This window comes from Podarcis gaigeae, assembly GCF_964106915.1.
Source record: "Podarcis gaigeae genome assembly, chromosome: 6".
Lineage (NCBI taxonomy): Eukaryota > Metazoa > Chordata > Lepidosauria > Squamata > Lacertidae > Podarcis > Podarcis gaigeae.
Genome location: NC_139682.1, coordinates 41,321,223 through 41,342,161, shown reverse-complemented (window position 1 = coordinate 41,342,161; position 20,939 = coordinate 41,321,223). Strand labels below are relative to the sequence as shown.

The 20,939-nt window shown below is 43.4% G+C and overlaps 2 protein-coding genes across 9 annotated transcripts in view; one reads left to right on the top strand and one right to left on the bottom strand.

Moving 5' to 3' along the window:
• CNTN2 (contactin 2) overlaps nt 1-16,505 on the top strand; it is a 66,397-nt gene extending 49,892 nt beyond the window's left edge. For 2 of the 8 annotated variants that reach the window (XR_014566036.1, XR_014566037.1), the window contains exons 15-24: nt 664-822; nt 938-1,087; nt 1,873-1,943; nt 3,292-3,526; nt 3,766-3,881; nt 4,143-4,329; nt 5,929-6,041; nt 6,747-6,915; nt 9,161-10,691; nt 10,769-16,505. Coding sequence is in view for 5 of the 8 variants with exons in the window: in XM_083745946.1 (XP_083602072.1) it covers nt 664-822; nt 938-1,087; nt 1,873-1,943; nt 3,292-3,526; nt 3,766-3,881; nt 4,143-4,329; nt 5,929-6,041; nt 6,747-6,915; nt 9,161-9,270 (1,310 nt within the window). In the remaining 3 variants the exon portion in view is untranslated. Of the gene's footprint in view, nt 1-663; nt 823-937; nt 1,088-1,872; nt 1,944-3,291; nt 3,527-3,765; nt 3,882-4,142; nt 4,330-5,928; nt 6,042-6,746; nt 6,985-9,160 lie in introns of all 8 variants that reach the window. The other 6 variants (XM_083745947.1, XM_083745948.1, XM_083745946.1 and 3 more) reach the window with 4 other exon arrangements.
• A 1,373-nt stretch (nt 16,506-17,878) lies between these two features.
• TMEM81 (transmembrane protein 81) lies at nt 17,879-20,897 on the bottom strand. Its single transcript, XM_083745642.1, has 2 exons — nt 20,362-20,897; nt 17,879-19,021 (listed from the first exon to the last, which is right to left on the bottom strand). Exon 2 carries the CDS (start codon nt 18,846-18,848, stop codon nt 18,054-18,056), a length of 795 nt encoding a protein of 264 aa, XP_083601768.1. The 5' UTR covers nt 18,849-19,021; nt 20,362-20,897; the 3' UTR covers nt 17,879-18,053.
• Nucleotides 20,898-20,939: the final 42 nt, after the last annotated feature.

Here is a 20,939-nt window from a genome sequence, read left to right as displayed (position 1 = left end):
GAAGATAGTCCAAAGTAGTTAGAGGGTTGGCAAAGGCTGGTCTCATAGTAAGGGCTGCCCAGTTACATTTCATACAAATATACACATTCACATATAGAATTGCATTCTAAAGCAAAAGAGAGAGATGGAACCTTTTTCTAACAAGGTGGAAAGATTTACTTCATGCAGATCCAGAATTGTGGTGTGTTCCTACAAATCCTTCAATGGGGGCTGTGTGATGACAGCCTTACATTTCTCTGTATATAGGAAGATACTGAGGATCAGGGAAAGCCTTGGTAAAGAGGTATGTCTTCAATTGGTGGCAAAACACCACACGATTGGTGCTCACCTAATCTCCATGGGAAGCCCATTCCATATGGCAGGTGCCACAATGGAGAAGTCCCTCCTCTGCACTGCCCCCCTAATAGGTCCTGGTACAATCAGGATGGCTCCATCTGCAGACTTCAATCTGTACAGGAGAAGATGTAGCTCTGAGTTGTTCAGGGCTTTATGTAGGAAAATGGACATCTTAAATCTGGCTCAGTAACTAAACAGCAGCAAGCGCAGCTCCTTTAGCACAGGCATTATGTGCACATGTATCATGAAGCATGATTCCTCTCTCTTAATGTTCTTCTATGTGGTTCTGGGATGTCATTATGTCTGTTGTTCTTCCCTTTTTGGTAGGTCCTCCAGGGCCACCTGGCGGGTTGGTGGTGAGGGACATCAAGGACACCACTGTGCAGCTGAGCTGGAGCCGAGGCTTTGATAACCACAGCCCCATTGCCAAATATGTCATCCAGGCCCGCACTCCACTCTTCTCCAAGTGGAAGCAAGTGCGCACCAGTAAGTGTCTTGAGGGCAGTGGCCCACACGGAACAGGCTTCAGAAGGAGGCTTCGCTGTTATTCCTTTAGCACTGCTTGCTCTATTTGTTCTATTCTCGTGCTTTTGGGTTATAGATCCTGCAAATATTGAAGGTAATGCAGAGACGGCCCAAGTGGCCAACCTCATACCATGGATGGATTATGAATTTCGGGTCCTGGCCAGCAACATCCTTGGAGTGGGAGAACCCAGTGTGCCTTCTACCAAGATCCGCACCAAAGAAGCTGGTGAGTATACCACCCGGTGGGGATGCAGGGTAGGGTCTTCTGTCTGGTGGGCCCTGTGGTTATGAAACTCCCTCCCTGTAGAGCTGTAGCTGTTCCCCCACCTGATCAGCATTTTGGTGTCGTCTGAAAATGCCTTCTTACAAAATTGCTTTGCTCACCTGCTGTATTTATCTATCTTAGTGATCTTTTATTCTGAAACAGATTTTAACTCTTTAATTATTGTGCCTGTATTTTTGTTGTATGCTGTCCTGAGCTCCATTGGGAAGAAAGGTGGGGTAAAAATTTAATAAGGTATTTTCCAAAGCCAGAAGTAGAAGTAGTTGTTGTTGTTTCTCTGCATGGTGCTATCAGAATTCTTATAATGATGGAATGACTCACAGAAATTATTTTGATCCGGTGGTTGTCACAATCAATTGCTGCTTCAGCTTATGAATTTACAAGATACATGACCTTCACATTTTCATGAGGACTACAACATCTGATTTAAAAACTCCACAAAGTTTTTGCGGTGATTTATTGGGCCTTTTTTAAGTGCATGCATTCTTGGACTTCCTTAGACTTTCCAAAGTGATGTCCTTTAAATATTTTTTAAAAATTGACACTCATATTTCACAGGTGAAAGTTCAGTGGGACAATCTACCTGAATCTCTGCTTCAATATACCTTCTTTATGATGTAGTTGATTGATTCTAATTATTGAAACGGTGCTTTTCTTCAGTATTGCTTGACTTTTGTTTTCCGATTTAACATGTCATCTTCTGCTTCTCTTTGGGGGGATCATTCCAGCCCCTACTGTTGCACCATCTGGGCTCAATGGAGGAGGAGGAGCACCTGGAGAACTCATCATTAACTGGGCGGTAAGCCAGCCACACAAAAGTGGGCAATTTCATTGCTGACAGGTCTCTGTTTTTCTTTGCGTTTCTTCTAGGAGTAGGCGAAATAATCACTGTGTGTTACGTGCAACAAAGCATGTTTGTTGTTCAGGAGCACAAATACATGGAAATAGTAGGGGTTGACAATGACCGCAGCTTTCTTTGGTTACAGCTTGCCAGAGTTTGCCATAGCATTGGGCAGGGATCCCGCCTTCAGGTAGTCCACCTGCTGGCTGATGTTGCCCCCCAGTCCATGTTCTAGGGCACATGTGCCACATGTGGCACCTCCACTGCTGGAAGGATCCTACTGCCTCCCAGGCCACTTCTGGTGCCAGCTCACCATTTCCCATCCCATTATGCAGATAAAGAAGTTCAATTTGCACGTGTTTGTAAAATAAATCTATCAATCGAGAGTAATATAGGCTTTTGTTTTCTATATAAAAAAAGATCCCTATTTGAGTAGTAGTAGTAGTAGTTAGCTCAGGTGGCTAACATCATAAAACTAAGACAGAATACAAAGAACATAAAAACATAAAAACAGGCAATCAATTAATTAAAATACATCTTAAAATTAGTTCAGAGCAAATTAAAATCTGGACAGATGGCAGTCCATGGGTAAAATTGAGAGTGGTTAATATTCTCCAGGGCCAACTGTTACCACTGGTCTTATAAAGGACCTGCGACTGGGCTAGGAGGCCTCTTTAATGCTTGTTCTTATACTGAAATAAAAGAATCAGACTGAACCCCAACCAAAGACCTGGCGGAACAGGCCCTTGCAGGCTCTGCAGAAAGATGTCAAATCCCGCAAATCCTTTAAAGAAGGATCCAGGATTATTTCCATGTGAATAGTACTTTTCTTTTCTTTAAATAATTTTTATTAATTTTCCATTTAAACATATATAGTCACATCATTGTTATCCACTTAACATCTTTGGCTCTTTAGAGCCTATTGACTTCCTTCCCTCCCACCTCTTGGCTTTCAAAGGTAACCTTTATATCATAGCATTTTCCAATTCTAATATAACTCATTACAAAACCCCTCAAAATTTAAATAAATGTAGAAAGGTAAAAAAAATCTCATTACAAGTCTTCAGATAACCTTACTAAGTACTTGTCATTTCTAGGAAGGATACTTGATTTTAAACTGCACTACCCGAGTCCAGATTTTACCTCCTTTTTGTTCTCTTCCTCATTTGACCAGCTGGCATGTCACTGTTGTGTACATAAATCTGTATAGAGCATGTCATGTGTATGTGAAATCTGGATCCAGACCAATGTTGTGGAGTCTTTCTGTTTTGTTCCCCCCCTCAACTGGTCCCAACCTGCATTTCAGCCAATGCAACGGGAGTACCAAAATGGAGATGGCTTTGGATATAGGCTCTCTTTTCGCAAAGAAGGCACTCAGGTGTGGAAGACAGCAAGCGTGCCCCATGCGGAATCCCTACATTATGTTTATCGCAATGAGAGCATCGCACCCTATACTCCCTTTGAAGTGAAGATCAAGGCCTTCAACAGGAAGGGGGAGGGGCCAGAGAGCTTGGTCTCCATTGTGCATTCTGCAGAGGAAGGTAGGCTGGGATCGTAAGAGTGAATTGCATACTTCCGAGTATTGCTTCGGCTCAGTTCAATTTCCACCTGATGCTTCTCTCAAGAGCACCAAATCAATAGCATTGCAAGAGTTGCTTCCTGCCTTGCTCTTTGACAGGAGGCCAAGTGTCTGGCTCCTGATCTTTGCGCCTTGCAGATATTTCTAGACTTGGATTAGATTTGCCCATAATTCCAAGGTTTTGCTGTTGTATGTCCACAGAACCAAGAGTGGCTCCCTCTAACGTTACTCTCAAGGCAGTGTCGGCCACAGAAGCAGATTTTTCTTGGGATCCCGTGGAGCAACATGAAATGAACGGAGTCCTTTTGGGCTATGAGGTAAGAAGAAAGTGGAAGGAGTGGATCTGGAGCAAGGCTCAGGTTCAGAGACAACCCCACCAAAAGAAGCATTGGACTGGCATGGTGGCATCTGAGCAACTGTTTGCAGAGCCACCTCAGTTCAGTCTGATAACATGACCGAATCTCCTCTTGCGGCTAAGCTGATATTGGCTGCTCAGAGGAAATAGTCTTACTGCTGACTTAAAAATAAAACACTTCAGTGTCAAAGGAGCTCAGATTGCCATGTGTCCCTGTCTTCAGATCCGGTACTGGAAACATGGTGACAAAGAGGAGGCTGCTGACAGAGTGAGGACTGCGGGACTTGTCAACTCAGCACGTGTGACAGACCTCCAACCCAATACCAAGTATCGTGTGGCTGTCAGGGCTTACAACCGGGCTGGGACTGGGCCAGCCAGTCCTCCCACTAGTTTCATGACTACAAAACCACGTGAGTGAGCATTAGCTGAACCTGCCTTTCTTCTCTGTAAATACTTCAGTCACCTCTGATATGTGTGTCTGTAGCTTACGATGCCTGTTTTTTTTCTTTTTATTGCTGTGGGTTTTGTGCCTTATAATGTGTGTTGCATCTGTGGTGATTTTATTTATTTTAACTTGCAAGCTGCTTTGGGTTTATCTTCTTGTACAGAAAAGCAGTATATACATTATATAGTGTTGGGGGGAGGGGGTTGTCTGTGTGTTGACTAAGGGTGTGCCCCAACCACAACATTTGCCTTGTATTCATAGCATTTGAAAGCAGCCTGATCTGTTTCAGATCCCTATCCATCTGATTTGATTTGTGAATTGGGTCTGAATCTGATGTGTTAAGTCCAAAGCTTTGTTTCACCCAATTTAATATCATGAAGAAGCTACAAATGACGTTAACCATTTTCCTCCCTTTTCACATAAGTGGATGAAATTTGCAAGGAAATGAGTCCTTGCAGAGTAAATTTGGGCTGCCAAATTTCCGGCAAATCCATCCCAGAGTGGCTTCCTCTAACATTTGCAATTTGTCATTATTGAATGACACTCAAAATCTGATGCCTTCTGCATATGGCACACTGTGCCTTGTGGTAGAACTGGCCCTGAGAGGATTCCCTTTCCATTTATCAGAGTTAGAGCTGGAGAGGGAGGGGGGCAACTTTTCCCTGTATCATCTTTATGGCAATGAGGGCTCAGTGTATTCTGTACATGCACATCAGGGAGGAGGGATATTGGGGGAGGTAGCAAGAGAGCAATGGGGATGACTAAGAATTGAGGAGAAAAGAAGAAGGTAAGTAAGAAGGTGGTAGGAGAGACATAGGGTGGCGCCTTATACTCAGACCACTGGTCCATCTAATTCAGTATTAGAAAATATCTACACTCACTGACAGCAGCTGTCCAGGGCTTCAGGCAGGAGTCCCAGCCTTACCTGAAGATGCCAGGGGTGGAACCTGGGACCTTCTACATGCTCTGCCGCTGATCTACAGCCCTTTCCCAAGAGGCTAGAACAGGCATAGGCAGTGGCAGAGCTTCATACTCCCGCACTGGGGGGCGGAGAGCAGGTGGGGGCAGGACAGGCACGCGTTCCAGGGGCGTGGCGCAGCACCTGCAGAGGCATGGCGCCCAGCACAGGCGAGGGGGAGCTGCGATGGCACCCCACCAGGATCGCGCTGCTGGGGGTGGTACGTTCCCCCCGCACTCCTCTTCCTCCACCAGTGGGCACAGGCAAACTCCAGCCCTCCAGATGTTTGGAACTACAATTCCCATCATCCCTAGGTAACAGGACCAGTGGTCAGGGATGATGGGAATTGTATTCCCAAACAACTGGAGGGGTGGAGTTTGCCTGTGCCTGGGCTAGAATGACTGAGGAGATGGGAGAAAGTGGAGCACAGGAGGAATGCGTGGGAGAGAAGAGGGAATGCTCCCAGATTTGTAGAATGGGTAGCTAGATGGCAGGTGGGAGGAAGGGTTGTGTGGATTGGATTTCATCAGCCAAAGCATTGTCTGTAGGCCTCTATCTTGCTTTCTGTTGCTGTAGTAAAGATCTCTGCCATTTTGTATCCTCTAGCACCAAAAAGGCCACCAAGCAACATTTCCTGGAAGTTTTCCAGCACCAGCATTAGCATCAAGTGGGATCCTGTGGTCGCCAATTCAGATGAGTCTGCTGTCACTGGGTACAAGGTAACTTGTAGAAAGTCTCCCCCCTCCACCACCGCCCTTGGCTGAAGGATTCTTAACTTCTGAAATGCAGTATAACAAGTCAGTGCAAAGTATACCCCCCTGAGAAATAACACTGGGTGGCAGGGTGGTATTTCATTAATTTACTGAGTGAGCGAGACTCCTCATAAAATAAATGCTCTAGGCATTGCACAAATAAAAAATAAATGAAATAAAAAATAACAGTAAATCCATACTGCAATAAAGCCACAATAAACTTAAGAGACAACCGGCATAAAAGTCCAGATACACAACCAGTACAATAAAATGCTGTGTGCAGCACAGAACTAAGGCAACTATCAAATACATACATTAAAAACCACTAAGCTTTCCTGGGGGAATTAAATCCAGATCTTAAAAGGCTGCTCCATTCTTTCTCTGTCCTGTGGTTCTGCATCTGTTGGGCAACTTTCCATTTTCTCTGGATGTATAGCTGTGACTCTACACATCCTTATCTGTAAGCCCCATCAACATTTGATTTCTGAACAAGGGCTTAACTCCCAAGTAAATTTGCACAAGATCAGGCTCAGGAGTCTTCTGCAAGATATTGGAAAACACACATGCCGCCCCTGTGACTACTGGTTCCTTAAAAATAATTGAGGGATGGGAGTGATCCTTAAGTTGAAGGGGACTCAACAACAGTAAACTCAACATGCCTCCTCCCAATAGATGCTGTACCAGTCGGACCCGCACTCAGCTCCTGTTCTGTACACAGCTGCCAAAAATTGGATTGAGATCATGGTTCCAGAAGACTCTACTCATGCAGTGGTGCAAATCAGGACGACTGGTCCAGGAGGAGATGGAGTCCCAGCAGAGGTGCGCATCCTGAGAAACAGTGGTGCGTCTGCTCTTCTCTTTTCTCCTTATTCTACATTTATCGTGTAGGCTCAACTTTTCGCCCCAGCAGGCAAGTTAAAAACGGCAGGATCAATTGCCTTTAGTAACGGGCACGTTTATTCTCCCCTGGCTTTGTTACTTGGTTCTCTGCTTTGGTGTGACAGTGGGAAATTAAAAGGGATAAATGCTGGGGAAATAACAAGATTGAATGCTATAGTGCTGGGTCACATTTCTCCAGTGTGGAGGATGAATAAGGACTCTTGTTCCACACTTGAGTTGGAAAGTGTGTCTTGCCTGAACTCCTATCCAGTGTCCATGGATATTTAGTCAAGAGTGTTTTGATTTGGTAGTGAAATGGGACATGGAACCCATCCCATAAACATTCTAATGCATATTAAAACCCTGGGTTTACCATGAATTGAAATATGTGATGAGAGGGCAAAGGAGTTCAATTCTGTGCTGACTTGGATTAAAATCTTAACTGGATAAGAATTACAGGGCTGCAGGGTTGACCTTACACTTGAAGCAAGCGCCTTGCAGCTCTGAGGTTCATACTTCCAAGCCAGGGAGTAAGAATTTTGATGACAACACTAGAAGTACAGGTTCAGCCACCACTGTGAAATGTGTTTGGGACCTGTGTTTAGGAAGTTGAAGAAGCAATGCAGTGGTGGAGCATGGTGGAGGGTGGGGTAGCACCAGTACTTTGTTTCTAGAAAAGAAAGGTGCCGGTACTCTGGTCAGTTGCCCTGGGTGCAATATTTCCTCAGGGCCAGGAAAAGCAATTACATGTAGAACAATTTCTGCTTGGGGAAGAAGGCAGAAGGGTTCCAGGATCCTGTCAGAGCCTTGCACCTCCTTCCCAAAGTCGAGGGATCATTTGCCCAGCTTAGGGAAGGAGGTTCAATGCTGTGACAGGGTCCAAGAACCCTTCCTTCCTCCTTCCCAATAAAAGGTGGTGGTACTGTGTACCATTGCATACCACCAGGAAAAATTCAAGCTTAGTTGTCTCAAATTCATTTTGAAGAGGTAAGCAAACTCCTAAGACATCCAGTTATAGTGGCTCACATATGCACACAGAAGCAGGACTGTTACATCAGCTGCACACTCAAAAAGGTCTCTGGAACCAAAGTCAGAAAATAATCATGCCAGTGTTTGGTTTGGTTAAAAACACACACACACACACACACACACACACACACACACACACACACCAAAAAAAAAAAAAAAACCTTGGAGAAGAACAGAGTGAAACAGTAGTTCTTCATCAGTAAATCAATAATATTGAGAATGTATTGCAACGCAAGCAGTTGAGTGATCAATTAAGCAATGCACTAATTGAATGACTAGATTAACAAAACTCTCTGTGCAAATACATTCCACTATAAATGGCTTGTATTTTAGAATACTTCTCTCCTGGCTGGCCTTTGTTTCACTTATGTAAGTAAAAGTTGGGCATCCTTCAACTAGCCTATCCTACCATGAGCACTTCTCTTATGTAAAAGGAAGAGAAAGATCTGCAGTGGGAGATGGACTGAGAAGGATAAACTGGGAGTCAAGGGCAAACTGAGAAACATCTGCACAGCCTTCATGTAACAGGAGGAGCTGGGTATTTAATGGGTGGAATAGGAAGGGAAGCTGGGAACTGCAGGTGATTGAAGTACCCTTGCCATGTCTCTAGATACATAAACATTCACACAATAGGCTTCAACCATTTCAAAAATGTTTTTCCATCAGTGGGGTGTTTTGAATAGGCCTGGATGCTCAGCTATATTGTCATGGCCCCAGCAGCTAATCCAAAGACATAACAGGGACAGTTTAAAGGACAAACCACATGAGCCTCTTTCAGAAGCATGGGTGGTACTCCACATATTCAGTCATCACATGAGTGGTGGCGGCAGGTATGTGCATGTGAGCATAGGCAAGCTACACACATACATCAGAATGCATTCATTGAACACACAGACCCCAAGCCATGCTTCAGAAATATATCATGCATAGCCTTGATCTCCAGGCTCCCAGAATCTGCCCCCACTGGTTCTGGAATCTAGAGTTTGCTCCAGTACTGGAGCAATGCTGACTTGCTGAGCCAGTGTTTCGCCTTCGCCTTCGCCTTCCCCTGTAGCATAGCATACAATGGAAAACACAGAACAAACACTTCAGGAAATTCTGAAGCTTCTGCTTGTTCAAAACAAAGGGCCTTTTGACTTGTGTTTTTGCAACTCAACCGCATTGTTTCTTTCTTACAGGGACCAGTATGATGGTGCAAAATTCTGCTGACCGTCCAGTGGCAAATACAGTGGTTGCTCTGATGTACTCACTAATTCTGTCTGCACTAATGGGTTGCTTGGAGCTCTGATAACCAGCCCCTGTTAAAGAGAGATGTTGGATTCCTCCTCATCAAGCCAGAGAGCAAATCAACAACTGACCATTGGGAGTACAAATTTCTACTACAACTACTAGTAGAAAAGAACTCAAGAGAAAAATATATATATATACTCTTTTCTTCCTTTTTCTTTTTTTAGAAAATAGAATATTTCATACAAGACGCGAGTCTTTAATCAGTCAGTGGTTTTTTTTAACTGAAGAAACAAAAGGATGAATTTCATATGAATTCTGGAAACTGGCTGTCTCATATTACTGTATTCAGTAGATTCTTCTGCCTTACAAAGCCATGTACAGAAGGAAACAGACTCTTAAAACTCAATCTTGAACCTTGTTTTCATTCTTTCTTTTTTTAAATTACAGAATAAACGCAGTATCTTTTGGGGAGAGGTTTTCAAAGAGACGAGCATGCTCTGTATCATTCCAGCCAGTATTGAACTGATGACTCTTGGGTTCAAAGATGAAGGAGAACTCACTGAGTGGCATCATTAGTCTAATCACTGCCTTTCATGGCAACCAACTGAAGTGGAGAAAGCTAATGGTGATGGACAAGCATTTCCCACCCCAGACTTTAGAAGAAGCAAGCAGAGCTTTGTGAATGGGTTGCCAAAAGTAGAAAATTGAGGCTCACGGGTGGAACCAAAAACATTAAGTTGCCTTGCCATGTGGCTTCCACCCAGTATGTGCTGCTTGTAATCTTCGGTGCTTTGCCACACTTGGCGCAACACACATGCATTTACCAGTTCTTGCATTTTCCTTTGGTTTTCTTTCCTTCTCCTGCCCCACTTCATTAGGTGTTCTGAAGAGAAAGAGATACCAGAGGAGCTTTTATGTCAGGAGGGAAAGGTTCAGGGTCTGTCTAAAAGGACATTTGAATGCGGCAGACTGGAGGTGGTCTCTTTCCACTTTTACATAGTAACATCATCTGCCCAAACTTCTATTAACCTGCCTTGGACCTGAGAGCAAATTCAATCTATTAAGTTGTCATGCCTTTCCACTTGTAGGAAAGTTCTCAGGTCATGTGTGGTTGCCAAACCAATAAATATTTGGAAATGTTATGCCTCTCAATGCCTACTGATCACTGTCAGAACTGAATAGTAGATCAATCGAGCGCCTGAACTGAGACATAAGAATGCTGACAGACACCTTTTGTTTCTCAGAATGTTCTTCAGTGATTTAATGTTTGTTCTTAGCTGGTCGATCTCTCTTAGTGTGCTTTACATCTTTTGTAGACTAAGGAAGGGGAAAAAACTTCAGCTCCCCAAACAGCTTGTAAGAACGAAGAAATAAGATTAGTGTAGGAATCCTGTTACACACTATAAAACACCCTTGTACTTTCCTGAACTCAGAAAATAGGACAAATGCTTACTGAGGCTACCCAGCCAGATGGGCGGGGTATATTACTACTACTACTACTACTACTACTACTACTACTACTACTACTACTGAGCCCACATATTTTGTCTCTGAAGGGAAATGTTTAAGGTGCAGGAGTTGCTTCTTTTATCAATTGGACAACTTCTTCAGATCTTAAACATACAGAAATGGCTTGATGATCGTGTTTTCCCTCTTGGTGATGGCGTTCTTCATATTTCACAGTGTTGAACGGATGTGGATAGCAACCCCTGTAGCTACTCGGTTGGCTGTAGAGGTGGTGGTTAACTCTGGCAACATCTCCCCAAGCCATTATCAGCTCTAATAAGGGGGTAAATATAGGTACTTCACTCACCTTCAAAGGAGAAAGCTAGAGAAAGAAAAGGTTCGTTACAAGTCTATTTTATTGTGTCTGCTCCAGTCCTAAGGTACCTACATAGAATGTGAATTGTCCTCCATAATTTACATCCTTTTTAGAAATGTTAGTCTTAAATTATGTGCTAGCTTCCCCTTTTGATGGAAGCTCTTCTGTTGTTCAAATGCAAGTTATAGCTATGTTTTGTATATTTTATGTGAATTTTAGAGTTCTTGCTCTATTTTTATTGAAGGCTTGGTATATTTCTTGTTTGGGGTAGATTGGTTGGCATTAAGAGGTTTTGTTGGCATTAAGGGAATCTCTCCAACATATGAAGCAAAGTTGGTTCCCAAATTGTTTGTAACTAGATACTGGGAAATGAGCCAGGGACCTTCTTCATGTGGTCTACCATTGAACTGTGGCTACTCAAGATATGTCACTTGTAGTTACTCAGAAGCATCAGGTGTGAGTTATCTCTGCACGACACATTGTGGTATACTAGGCTTAAATTAAGCTAGAGCTTGGACCAGGAACCTATCAAGTGATCAAACCAAGTTGCCTTTGAAAATGTGCAGCATACCTTAACTTCTCCTCTAGATAGCCATGGAGTGGGATCTGATTAGAGGGTGCAGGTTCCAGGCAAGCTTGAGTTCCACCATTTTGCTCTTTCAGAAATTAAATACTGGTGGCAGCGTTCAGAGTATCTTTGATTCTCCAGATGCTGCTGGACTACCATCATCCCTGACCATTGGCCATGCTGATTACTGATGATGGGAGTTGAAGTTCATCAACATCTGGAGGGCCACAGGTTCACCATACCTGTCCTCAACAGTGAGAGGTAATATAACATGGGATGGAAAAGGAAGTGCTCACCCAGCATGCAGAGTTCTCTTGACAACCTGGGCAGAGAGGGCCAAGTGATTGACAGCTGGGTGTTTGAAAAACTGAGCCTTGATATTTTGATGCTTAAACAAGATGCAAACTGAAAAGGGCGCAGAAACCTGTTTTCCAGTGGTCTTGTATCACCCCCTCAACATAGTCTGCTCTACTTTGGTAATGTGGAAAACCTAAAAACTGTAGAGTAACTTTACTAGCATTGTGTATAAGTGCAATGCCAATAGTTTTACATTTGCATTCTGTTAAAAATGGCTGCTGGCGGGATACATCTTCTTGCTCTGCTCATCTCTGTTGAGTTTGATGGGATGTAGCCTTGTCTCTTTTCAAGGGCATGAAAAGGCCTTTTCTTCTTCACTAAGGTGGGGTGTCTATGAATCCAGTCAGGGCCTAGGCCCTACCTCCTTGGCCAAGGAGTTCCACCTTGGTGTTAAGCTAGTTGTATCTCATCCCTCTTCTGCTCTTTCCCAGGGACACCCTTGGTTGTTCTCTCCTCCCTCTAAGGGGTGGGTGGGTGCCAAACCAAGCTGCCTTTAAAAAAAACACAACAAAAAATCTTTATCCTGACAGAAGAAAGTGTTTAAGGTATCCTCCAGCTTGCACTGGAGTGTTGGAAGTGGGGATGAAAGAGCACATTTTTAAGCAGACTGACCTTATTTGCATCTCCCAGGCTAATACATGCCTAATACATCAATTGGACCATAGTTGACCTTCAGTTTTGCACTTCTTGGCCCGAAATACATACCAAAATGTGTTAAAATAATATGTGTTTTTTAAGGATAAAATAGATTTAGAAATGCACACATGGATATGAAATACACATTTAAATATGATTTTTGTAATAAAAATACATATTTAAATGATATTTAAATATGAATTTCTGTATTGATTTTTAATAAATTGCAGATTGATAAAGCAGGAAGTGATAGATTTGTGAACGAACATGTGAGAAACTGACAGAGACTGGAAATAGACAGATCTGCCTATCTCTAGCTGGAAGCTATTTCTTTGGGAGCTAACACAGTGTTGTGATTGGCTAAGAGACATGACCTGTAAACCAAGAGTTCCTTGATTCACAGCTTGCCTCTGCAATGGATGCAGTAGGTGGCCTTAGACAAGCCGCTATCACTCAACCTCAGTGCCTCATCTGTAATAGGAGGTGTGATAATAATACTGATTTGCCTTTCAGGATGATTTGTAAGGATCTCTGAGATCATGTACGAGGAGCACTTTGAGGACTCCAAATTGCTTCAAAAATGTTATTGTACTTTTCAGTTGCATATATTGTTTTGTTGCAGTTCTTCCCTCCTGTTGACCTGAAGGAGTATTTTGACAGCAGTGCGCAAACTCAAGTCAGGGTGTATAGAAAAGCAAGCGGGGGATTTTGTTCCACACAGGCAAAAAGGAAGAGGCAGACCATGTCCCCTGTGTGGGCCATAGAAGAGTGTTTCATGCCCTTATCTAAAAGCATGCAAGGTAGGCATTTGTGCAGTGCATCAATGTGTTTTGGTAGGCTGTATTTTAGAATGAGGGAATTTCTCCAGAGAAGCAAAAAAGACATCCTTGTTGTATTCTAGCCTGCAATCTAGAATACTTCCAATTCCGCTCGGCTTCAAACGAAGCTGAGCCCTGTGGAGAACTTCATGCCTATAGCTGTGCTAATGAAACAATTTGTTATAGTTTATGTAATGTGCGTAGAATGGGATAGAACTGGGCATGCCAGAGACACTTTGCAAATGTTAACATTTCCTTGGGCTCAGGTGGGGCTCAGGCCAGGTATATTCATATCCCTGGCATATTACTGGCAAAATTCACCTGTGACACATTGATTGGAAAGGATACCAGCTGACTTTTTTCCATGAGTGTCACTCTAGACTTCAGACTTACTGTTTAAAATAAAGCAGTATTTTAAAATATAAAAGTGACACACGATTAGGATGTATGATAAATAGCCCTGTGAAATTATGTGTGTATGTATGTATGTATGTATGTATGTATATTTATATGTGCATTTGTTTTTGAATTTGTGTTATTTCTTCTCATGCATTGAAATATATTCTTTTTGTTACATTTACATTCATACTCCAACTTACCATGTATAAATAAAACTGCAGTACACGTTCAGATTTTATACTGTATCAGTGTTTACAGGCAAGCTGACAGTAGAGAGGCATCTACTGATAGCTGTCTTGAGGATTTGCAGTAGATTGGGACACGGGTGGCGCTGTGGTCTAAACCACTGAGCCTCTTGGGCTTGCCAATTGGAAGGTTGGCGGTTCGAATCCCTGTGATGGGGTGAGCTCCTATTGCTCTGCTTCTGCCAGTTCAAAAGCACGCCAGTGCAAGTAGATAAATAGGTACCGCTGCGGTGGGAAGGTAAACAGCATTTGTGTTTGCTCTGGTTTCCGTCAGTGTTCCGTTGTGCCAGAAACTGTTTAGTCATGCTGGCCACATGACCTGGAAAACTGTCTGTGGATAAACACCAGCTCCCTCGGCCTAAAATCAAGATGAGCACCGCAACCCCAGTCGCCTTTGACTGGACTTAACCATCCAGGGGTCTTTTACCTTTACCTAGATTGGCAAAGATTTCTGGGTCCCAGAGAGCTGGGGGTAAACATAGTGGCTAAAGGGAATGACCTATGAAGTCCGTGGCTTGAATCAAATCTCTGTCATTAACTCATTGTGTTGTCTTAGGTGGTCTACTCTCAGTCTATACCTGCAATAATGCTGGCTTACTTTACAGTGTTAGTGAAAAGACTGCAGCTAGATCAGGAGTTCCCCAAACTGTCATCTATGAGCTTGTAATCAGGTGTGGATTTGTGGGTTTTTGTATTGCTGCTTTCATTTTAATTTACTTTATTTAGTCCTGAAGCGCCTATCTGGTACATATCTGCTTCCAAGCAAACTTGCGTAGCAATACGCTGCAATAAGTCCTTTGCTCCTTTCCCTCCCAATCCAAAAAGTGGATCCTGCAAAACTGAAGCCTGCCCACCTTTAAGCATTTTCCCATGACATTGAAAAATCGGCACTCTGAACCTACAGAGGTTTTCCCCATGCAGCTTGGCATCACTAGTAATGCGAAGGATTGTTCCAGCGGTGGGAAGGCTGTGACCCTCTAGGTGTTATTAGACTCCAACTCCCAGCATGGTCAATAATCGGGTATGATGGGAGGTATAGTCCAACAATATCTAAAAAGCCATGGGTTCCCCATCCCTGCTTTCATCAGAGAGAAGCAAGTGCCCACCTTAGGCTCAGTGCCCCTCCTGCCAGTCACCTAGTGGGAGATCAGTGCTGGTCGCATTGTGGGTGTGCAGGGAACAGCTTCCTGAATGCTGCTGCAGTTCTGCATCCTCCTCTTGCAGTTGAGATTCCCTGGATCAGGGCTGTTAGGAACTGAATACCAGAATACAATAGAACTTTCCCCTTCTTATATATCCCCAAGATATATATAAATATACATATATATTTTCCCTATTATAGTTGTGTCCATTACACAGCATGGTTTGATTATCCTGACTGCTAAGTACAATAATTCACTAAGGCATGATCCACACTGTTTTTCATTTTCATTGTTTTTATCCACATTTAGACCGGCATTTTTATTTTTCACAAATAACGTGTTTTGCCTGCCTGCCTTTCACTGCTTTCATCCACTGATGGTAGTAAGGTTTTCTCCATCTGATTGGAGCGTGAAGGTCAAGCAAGGTCAGGGATGTCATTGATGTGTTGTGTGGTATGCATGGTATGATTTTGTTTGGAAGGATTCCTGCTTTCTCTGTTTTGAAGCAACCCAGTGGCCTAAGGTGACTGCAACAGCACGTGGTCATTCACTCGTTCCGAAGGCCATGTATGGAGAGGGCTGGATGTGCCCATTCCAGGTAACATGGCCATTAACTTAACACAAGCTGAATGTAGTCTGTGGCCTCCCCCAACCTAGCATTCTCCAGGTGTTTTGGACTACAACTCCTGTCATTTCTAACCACTGGCCAAGCTTGCTAGAGATGATGGGAGCTGGAGTCTAACAACATCTGGCAGGCACCTTGATGGCCACCCCTACTCTATAGATTGCAGTGGAGCTCACCAAAGCCACATCGTAATGACACAACTGATGTGGACTCCCAAGCTTTTGATACTGACTAGAGCAGGAACAGCCCATGTGGTGGCCCCTATGTGTGGACTGCTGCCCTCAGCAAACCCAACCAGCACTGCCAATGGCCCTGGGTGATTGATGAGAGTTGCAGTTCACAGCCTCAAGTGAGGGGACCACATTGGCCACCCTTGGAAGACATTTTTCTTCTGGCTTTGCCTAATCACTAATCTGGGGTCTGGCTTCCTCGCACTTAACTTGAAAACCTTACACTATCTTCAAGAACTCTCCTTTGCCTCTTCTATTCCAGTTTCATTGTACAGGTAATGGGGGTGGCGCAAGTACATTCTCAGTAATTTTGTTGTACACTATTTTTTTAAAGAAATGAATAGAACAACTTAAAAAAAGCCCCCAAGCATTGTAAGCAGATGATGATTAATGTTACTTATTGGCTACAGTAGCACGCAGTTCTTAAATAAAGATCTTCAAAAAGACTTCATTGAACATATCCATTGTGACTTATTTCCAAACGTGTATTTCTTCTAACCAGAAGTTGGGAATGATTTGAGCAAGAGGTTGGAAGTGTGAGCCTGAAAAAATAAGATAGTGCTGATATCCCCACTAGCTGGACAAAGGAAGGCAATCAGGGTAAGAGAGGGGGTGGAGTCTTTGTTAAGCTGAAACATAGCCAGCACCCACCCTGGCAAATATACCATCCTGTATTGAAATGTTGGGGAAATCTCTGAGATGGCAACCATGGGAAATTGTGCAAATGCATGGAGGATAGATACACTATGCATTTTTTTCAGGGGGTGCAGTACTCCCCTAAATTTCAATTATGCCTTCAGAGGTGGAAAGGTGGTTCAAATTGTCTGAACAATGCTGGGAGGGATGGAAGGAGAAGTTTGGTTGGGATTTTAATGTGAACCTACCTGATTCACACTTTCCAAAACATCCAAACTAAAGCAAAGCTCCTCTCTGAAATTTGGACTTCTCTGAATTTTGTGTTGGAAGTTTTCCAACCAAATAACGTGTGCAAAAATGTGTGTACAGGAGAACCTGTGTATAGAAACACATTAGCTTAGTGAAAAATAACATTCATTGCATGCTATTAGGGAAATTTGTTAGCAAATATGTGTCTATCGTGAGAAATTTGAATGGGAACCATACAGAATTTTCATGAGAAATTAAAAAAAACCCTGCAAGCTAATGCCGAAATGTAGTGGGAGCCAATAAGAAGAAAACATTAGGTTTTTCCTTTTTAAGGTGTCATCGTCTGCATGTCTGGACCACTTAGCTCCCTGTCACACTGAGGCCCACCTGTCATAGAAAGAACCTCTCATGAATTTGGCCAAGGAACCCACCTTACAGGAAAGGAACGTCCATCAAATTCTCAGATATTATTCCCAAGAGAATGTCAACCAAGGCAGTAGTGTAGCTCAGGCAAAGCATGTACTCTTACCACAGAACCCACTGTTACAGACTCCCAGATTTTGGACTACCTTTCAGAGGTTTTGGCTTCAAACCAGCAGTTGGGAACCTCACACTTGAAGGCCATGTGTGGCTCTCTGTCTAGGCCACGCCCCTTGGCAGGCCCCCTCCCCAGTGTCCTCCTTGAGTGCTTTTTCCTGCATGGCATATGTCCATGAACTCTGATACCTCTTGCATTATGGAGAAGTTGGGTTGTTATGTGGGCAAGTGTAGAAACCTCTGGCTTTCTCGTAGCTGGAATGCAGCCTACTGTAAGAGTCTCATCCTTTGTCCTACCCACTTTCCCCTCTGGCCCCACCCACCATCATTATGTGGCCCCCTGAACATTGTCTATGAAAAAATGTGGCCTGTGGGCAGAAAACAGTTTCCCCACACTTAACCTTTTACCATTAAGGCACAGGATGGAATTTTATTACTCTCTAATAAATCAAATGGAACTATGTTTATGATTAACGTCACCAAATGATCTTCATAAGCCTGAAGTGATAAGATTAACATAGTGAAATTGTGATGTACAAGAGCAATCTAATATAGCAAGTCTACAAAACAGCACATCTCATTCCCCATCACGTTCATCGTTTTCATGGTGGTTGGGGCACAGGACACAGTAGAGAAGGCTGTGCAGCACAGCCCCGAGCACCAAGCCACTTCCAATGCCAACCAGAAACACAAACACAGCCCTCTGGCGCCAAGAGCCCCACTGAACCTGGGCTGGCATGCTGGTGGCGTTCTGTTGGTTATTTTCACTTTCTGATTGCTGTTCCAGCGTTAAGGATTTGTCAAAATTCAAATCCACCATGTCGCCGGGGATCACACGAAGTCCAAAGTAGATTCTCTTGACAACCTTGTAATTTTTCATGAACTGCACATCGCACCTGTACGTCCCCGCATCGTATTCCTCAGCGGGGTAAAGCTTAATGACAAAGCCAGGATTCTTGAAAGGGGCAAAGAGAGTATCATCTGTTGTGATGATGCCTCGGGCCAGCCTCCATGTGTAGCTGAAGCTCTGGGTGTCGGGACCTATCTCCGCAGTGGTTAGGCAGCTGATCTCGAACGGCCTGCCCACTAGGGCAGTGAAGTGCCGCATCCCACAGATCCAACTGTTCAAACAGTCCACCTTCCGTCGTTTGCAGCCTCTCCTTTGCCCATCAGGCCTAATCTCACATGACTCTTCTTCCTTGTAACCCAGCCCACAGGTGACGCTGCAGCTTGTGGAACTGACTACAACTCTTCCCGAAGCCGTCATCAGGGCTTCAGGAATGGTCACTGCCTCATGAGAAGCCACCGACAGCGGTACAAAGAAAGCAAAGGCTAATGTGCCCAGGGCCAAGCCAGATTCTGTAGCCATCATACTTGGAGAGTCCTTTTACAATCCATTGGGCGGCCTCGTCATATGACCTCCTGAATATCATCCTTTGATAAAATATCATAAATGTTTCTGTGGTGTGAAACAGATGCCTTTTCCTGAACCCGCTCCCCAGCCGTAAGACATTCTTGGAATACAAAAAGCAGCCAGGTGGCATCCTGCCAAGGGAAAGAAACTTATTCAAAAGGTGAGCCAAGTTAAGCAGGAAGGTGCAATTAGAAGCACAGCATAGCTGTCAACTTTTACCTTTTCTTGCGAGGAATCCTATTCGGAATAAGGGAATTTCCCTTAAAAAAGGGAAAACATTAACAGCTATGTAGCACAGTGCTATGCAATGCTTTGTTAAGTCATTCTCTGGGTGGCATGTTCAGGCAGACACAGCCTCCCTAGCACAATCATATCACATAAAAAAAGCTTAGCATAATCAACAAATCAGCAGAACTTAGTAAATTAATTATGGCTGCAATCCTAGAGCCCAGAGCTGGGACAGCTGTAGCCCTCCAAGCTGTTATTGGACTATAATTCCTGTCATCACCAATCTTTCGTTTTACCGGCTGGGCTTACAGGAATTGGAGTCCAGAAACATCTGGAGAGCCACAGTGACTTCACATCTGCTAATATATGCATTGGATTGCAGCCTCACAGCTTTATGGTACTTTCACCACAGTCCAAAACCAATACTGAGTCACTCAAGATCAGGTGCTTCTCTGAAAAATGGTAGAAAAAGACAGAAGCAGCACAACAGTAAACAAAAAAACTTACTGGATCCCCCAACTGGTATCTCTTTACTGTTGCCTTAATTCATAATTAGACCATCAGAGCTAAACTTGGGTTTTCTGGCAATGTAAAAAAATATGCATCAGACTTGCCACGACAGCAGTGTTTCCCATTTTAACATACCAGCTTTAAAGACAGACAAAACCAGGGACCAGTTACGATGTTACTACTTTACCAATATAGATTTTATGACCTGTGACAATAGATGTGTGTAAAAGGTACTTCAGGAAGAGTAGTAGGAGCACAATTATTGTAATTCCTAAACAAACTTTCAGCAGAAGTGAACTCCGACAAGAGGCCTGGCCTGGAATTTTGATTTGAGGTCTCCAGTCTGAAATGTACTATAGTTTTCTGAACATCACAAACCATAGGAAAGTATGACGCTGCTATACACTGAATAAAACTCTTAGTTCGTTCATTTAGCACACTGCTCTGGCTTGTCAATCACTCTCTAGTCCTGCCAGCTGAGGCCAGTATGGAAAGAAATGCTCTCCAACTGCACAGATCGCTATAGCAGACCTGCCTGGAGGGGAAGAGGGCATCTGAATAAATGTGGGGGGCGGGGACTCAACTATTGTAGATGTATGATGCCAGAACCAGGATGGAGTTTGATGACTACCTTGCACTAACCCCAACTTCTTCCAATAATCTTGCTCTACCCACCCGCTCGCTTGTAAATCTGGTACCACGGAAAGCAGGCAAAACAAGAAGCGATATTTACGCAACAGTGACTTGTGCATTGTGGATTCAAATTGAAAATACTACCAAACTACAATAAATTACAAAGATTAGTTTGGAATTTGCAGGTAGTTTTAAATTTGCAGCACTGTAGATGAGGAACATCAGGACTGCATCAGTCAAGCAGTTTACCATTTTTCCAAACTAACCATTAAGAGAGAAGGATCTGAACCCTGCTCTTTTCTTCAGTGTTCATTCAGTCATTAATGCCTCTGCGATGCCGGTGGAGTTATCAAATTGTGATGTCACAAACCAGCTGTTCCAACTGTAGCATCATGCCAGCAATGCCAAACCATTACATTCATACTAGCATAGTGTATTGTAAAGGTGATATTAAGAAGACCATACTGAACCAGGAAGCTAGCTGGTTTGTCCCTAGGGTTCTAAGGGCAAATAAATATATATATACATCAACATCATAATCCTCTGCAGGACGTATAAATAGTGTGTGTATTTATTTATTTTTATTATTCTTGTGACATGTTTTAACTGTTTCTCATTCTGAATTAATACTGGGAGCTGCTGGTGAAGGGCAGGTGATAAATTTATTACTAGCTGAAA

Excerpts from the sequence above, each read along its gene's own strand:
- TMEM81 (XM_083745642.1), bottom strand. The coding sequence starts at position 18,848 with ATGATGGCTACAGAATCTGGCTTGGCCCTGGGCACATTAGCCTTTGCT.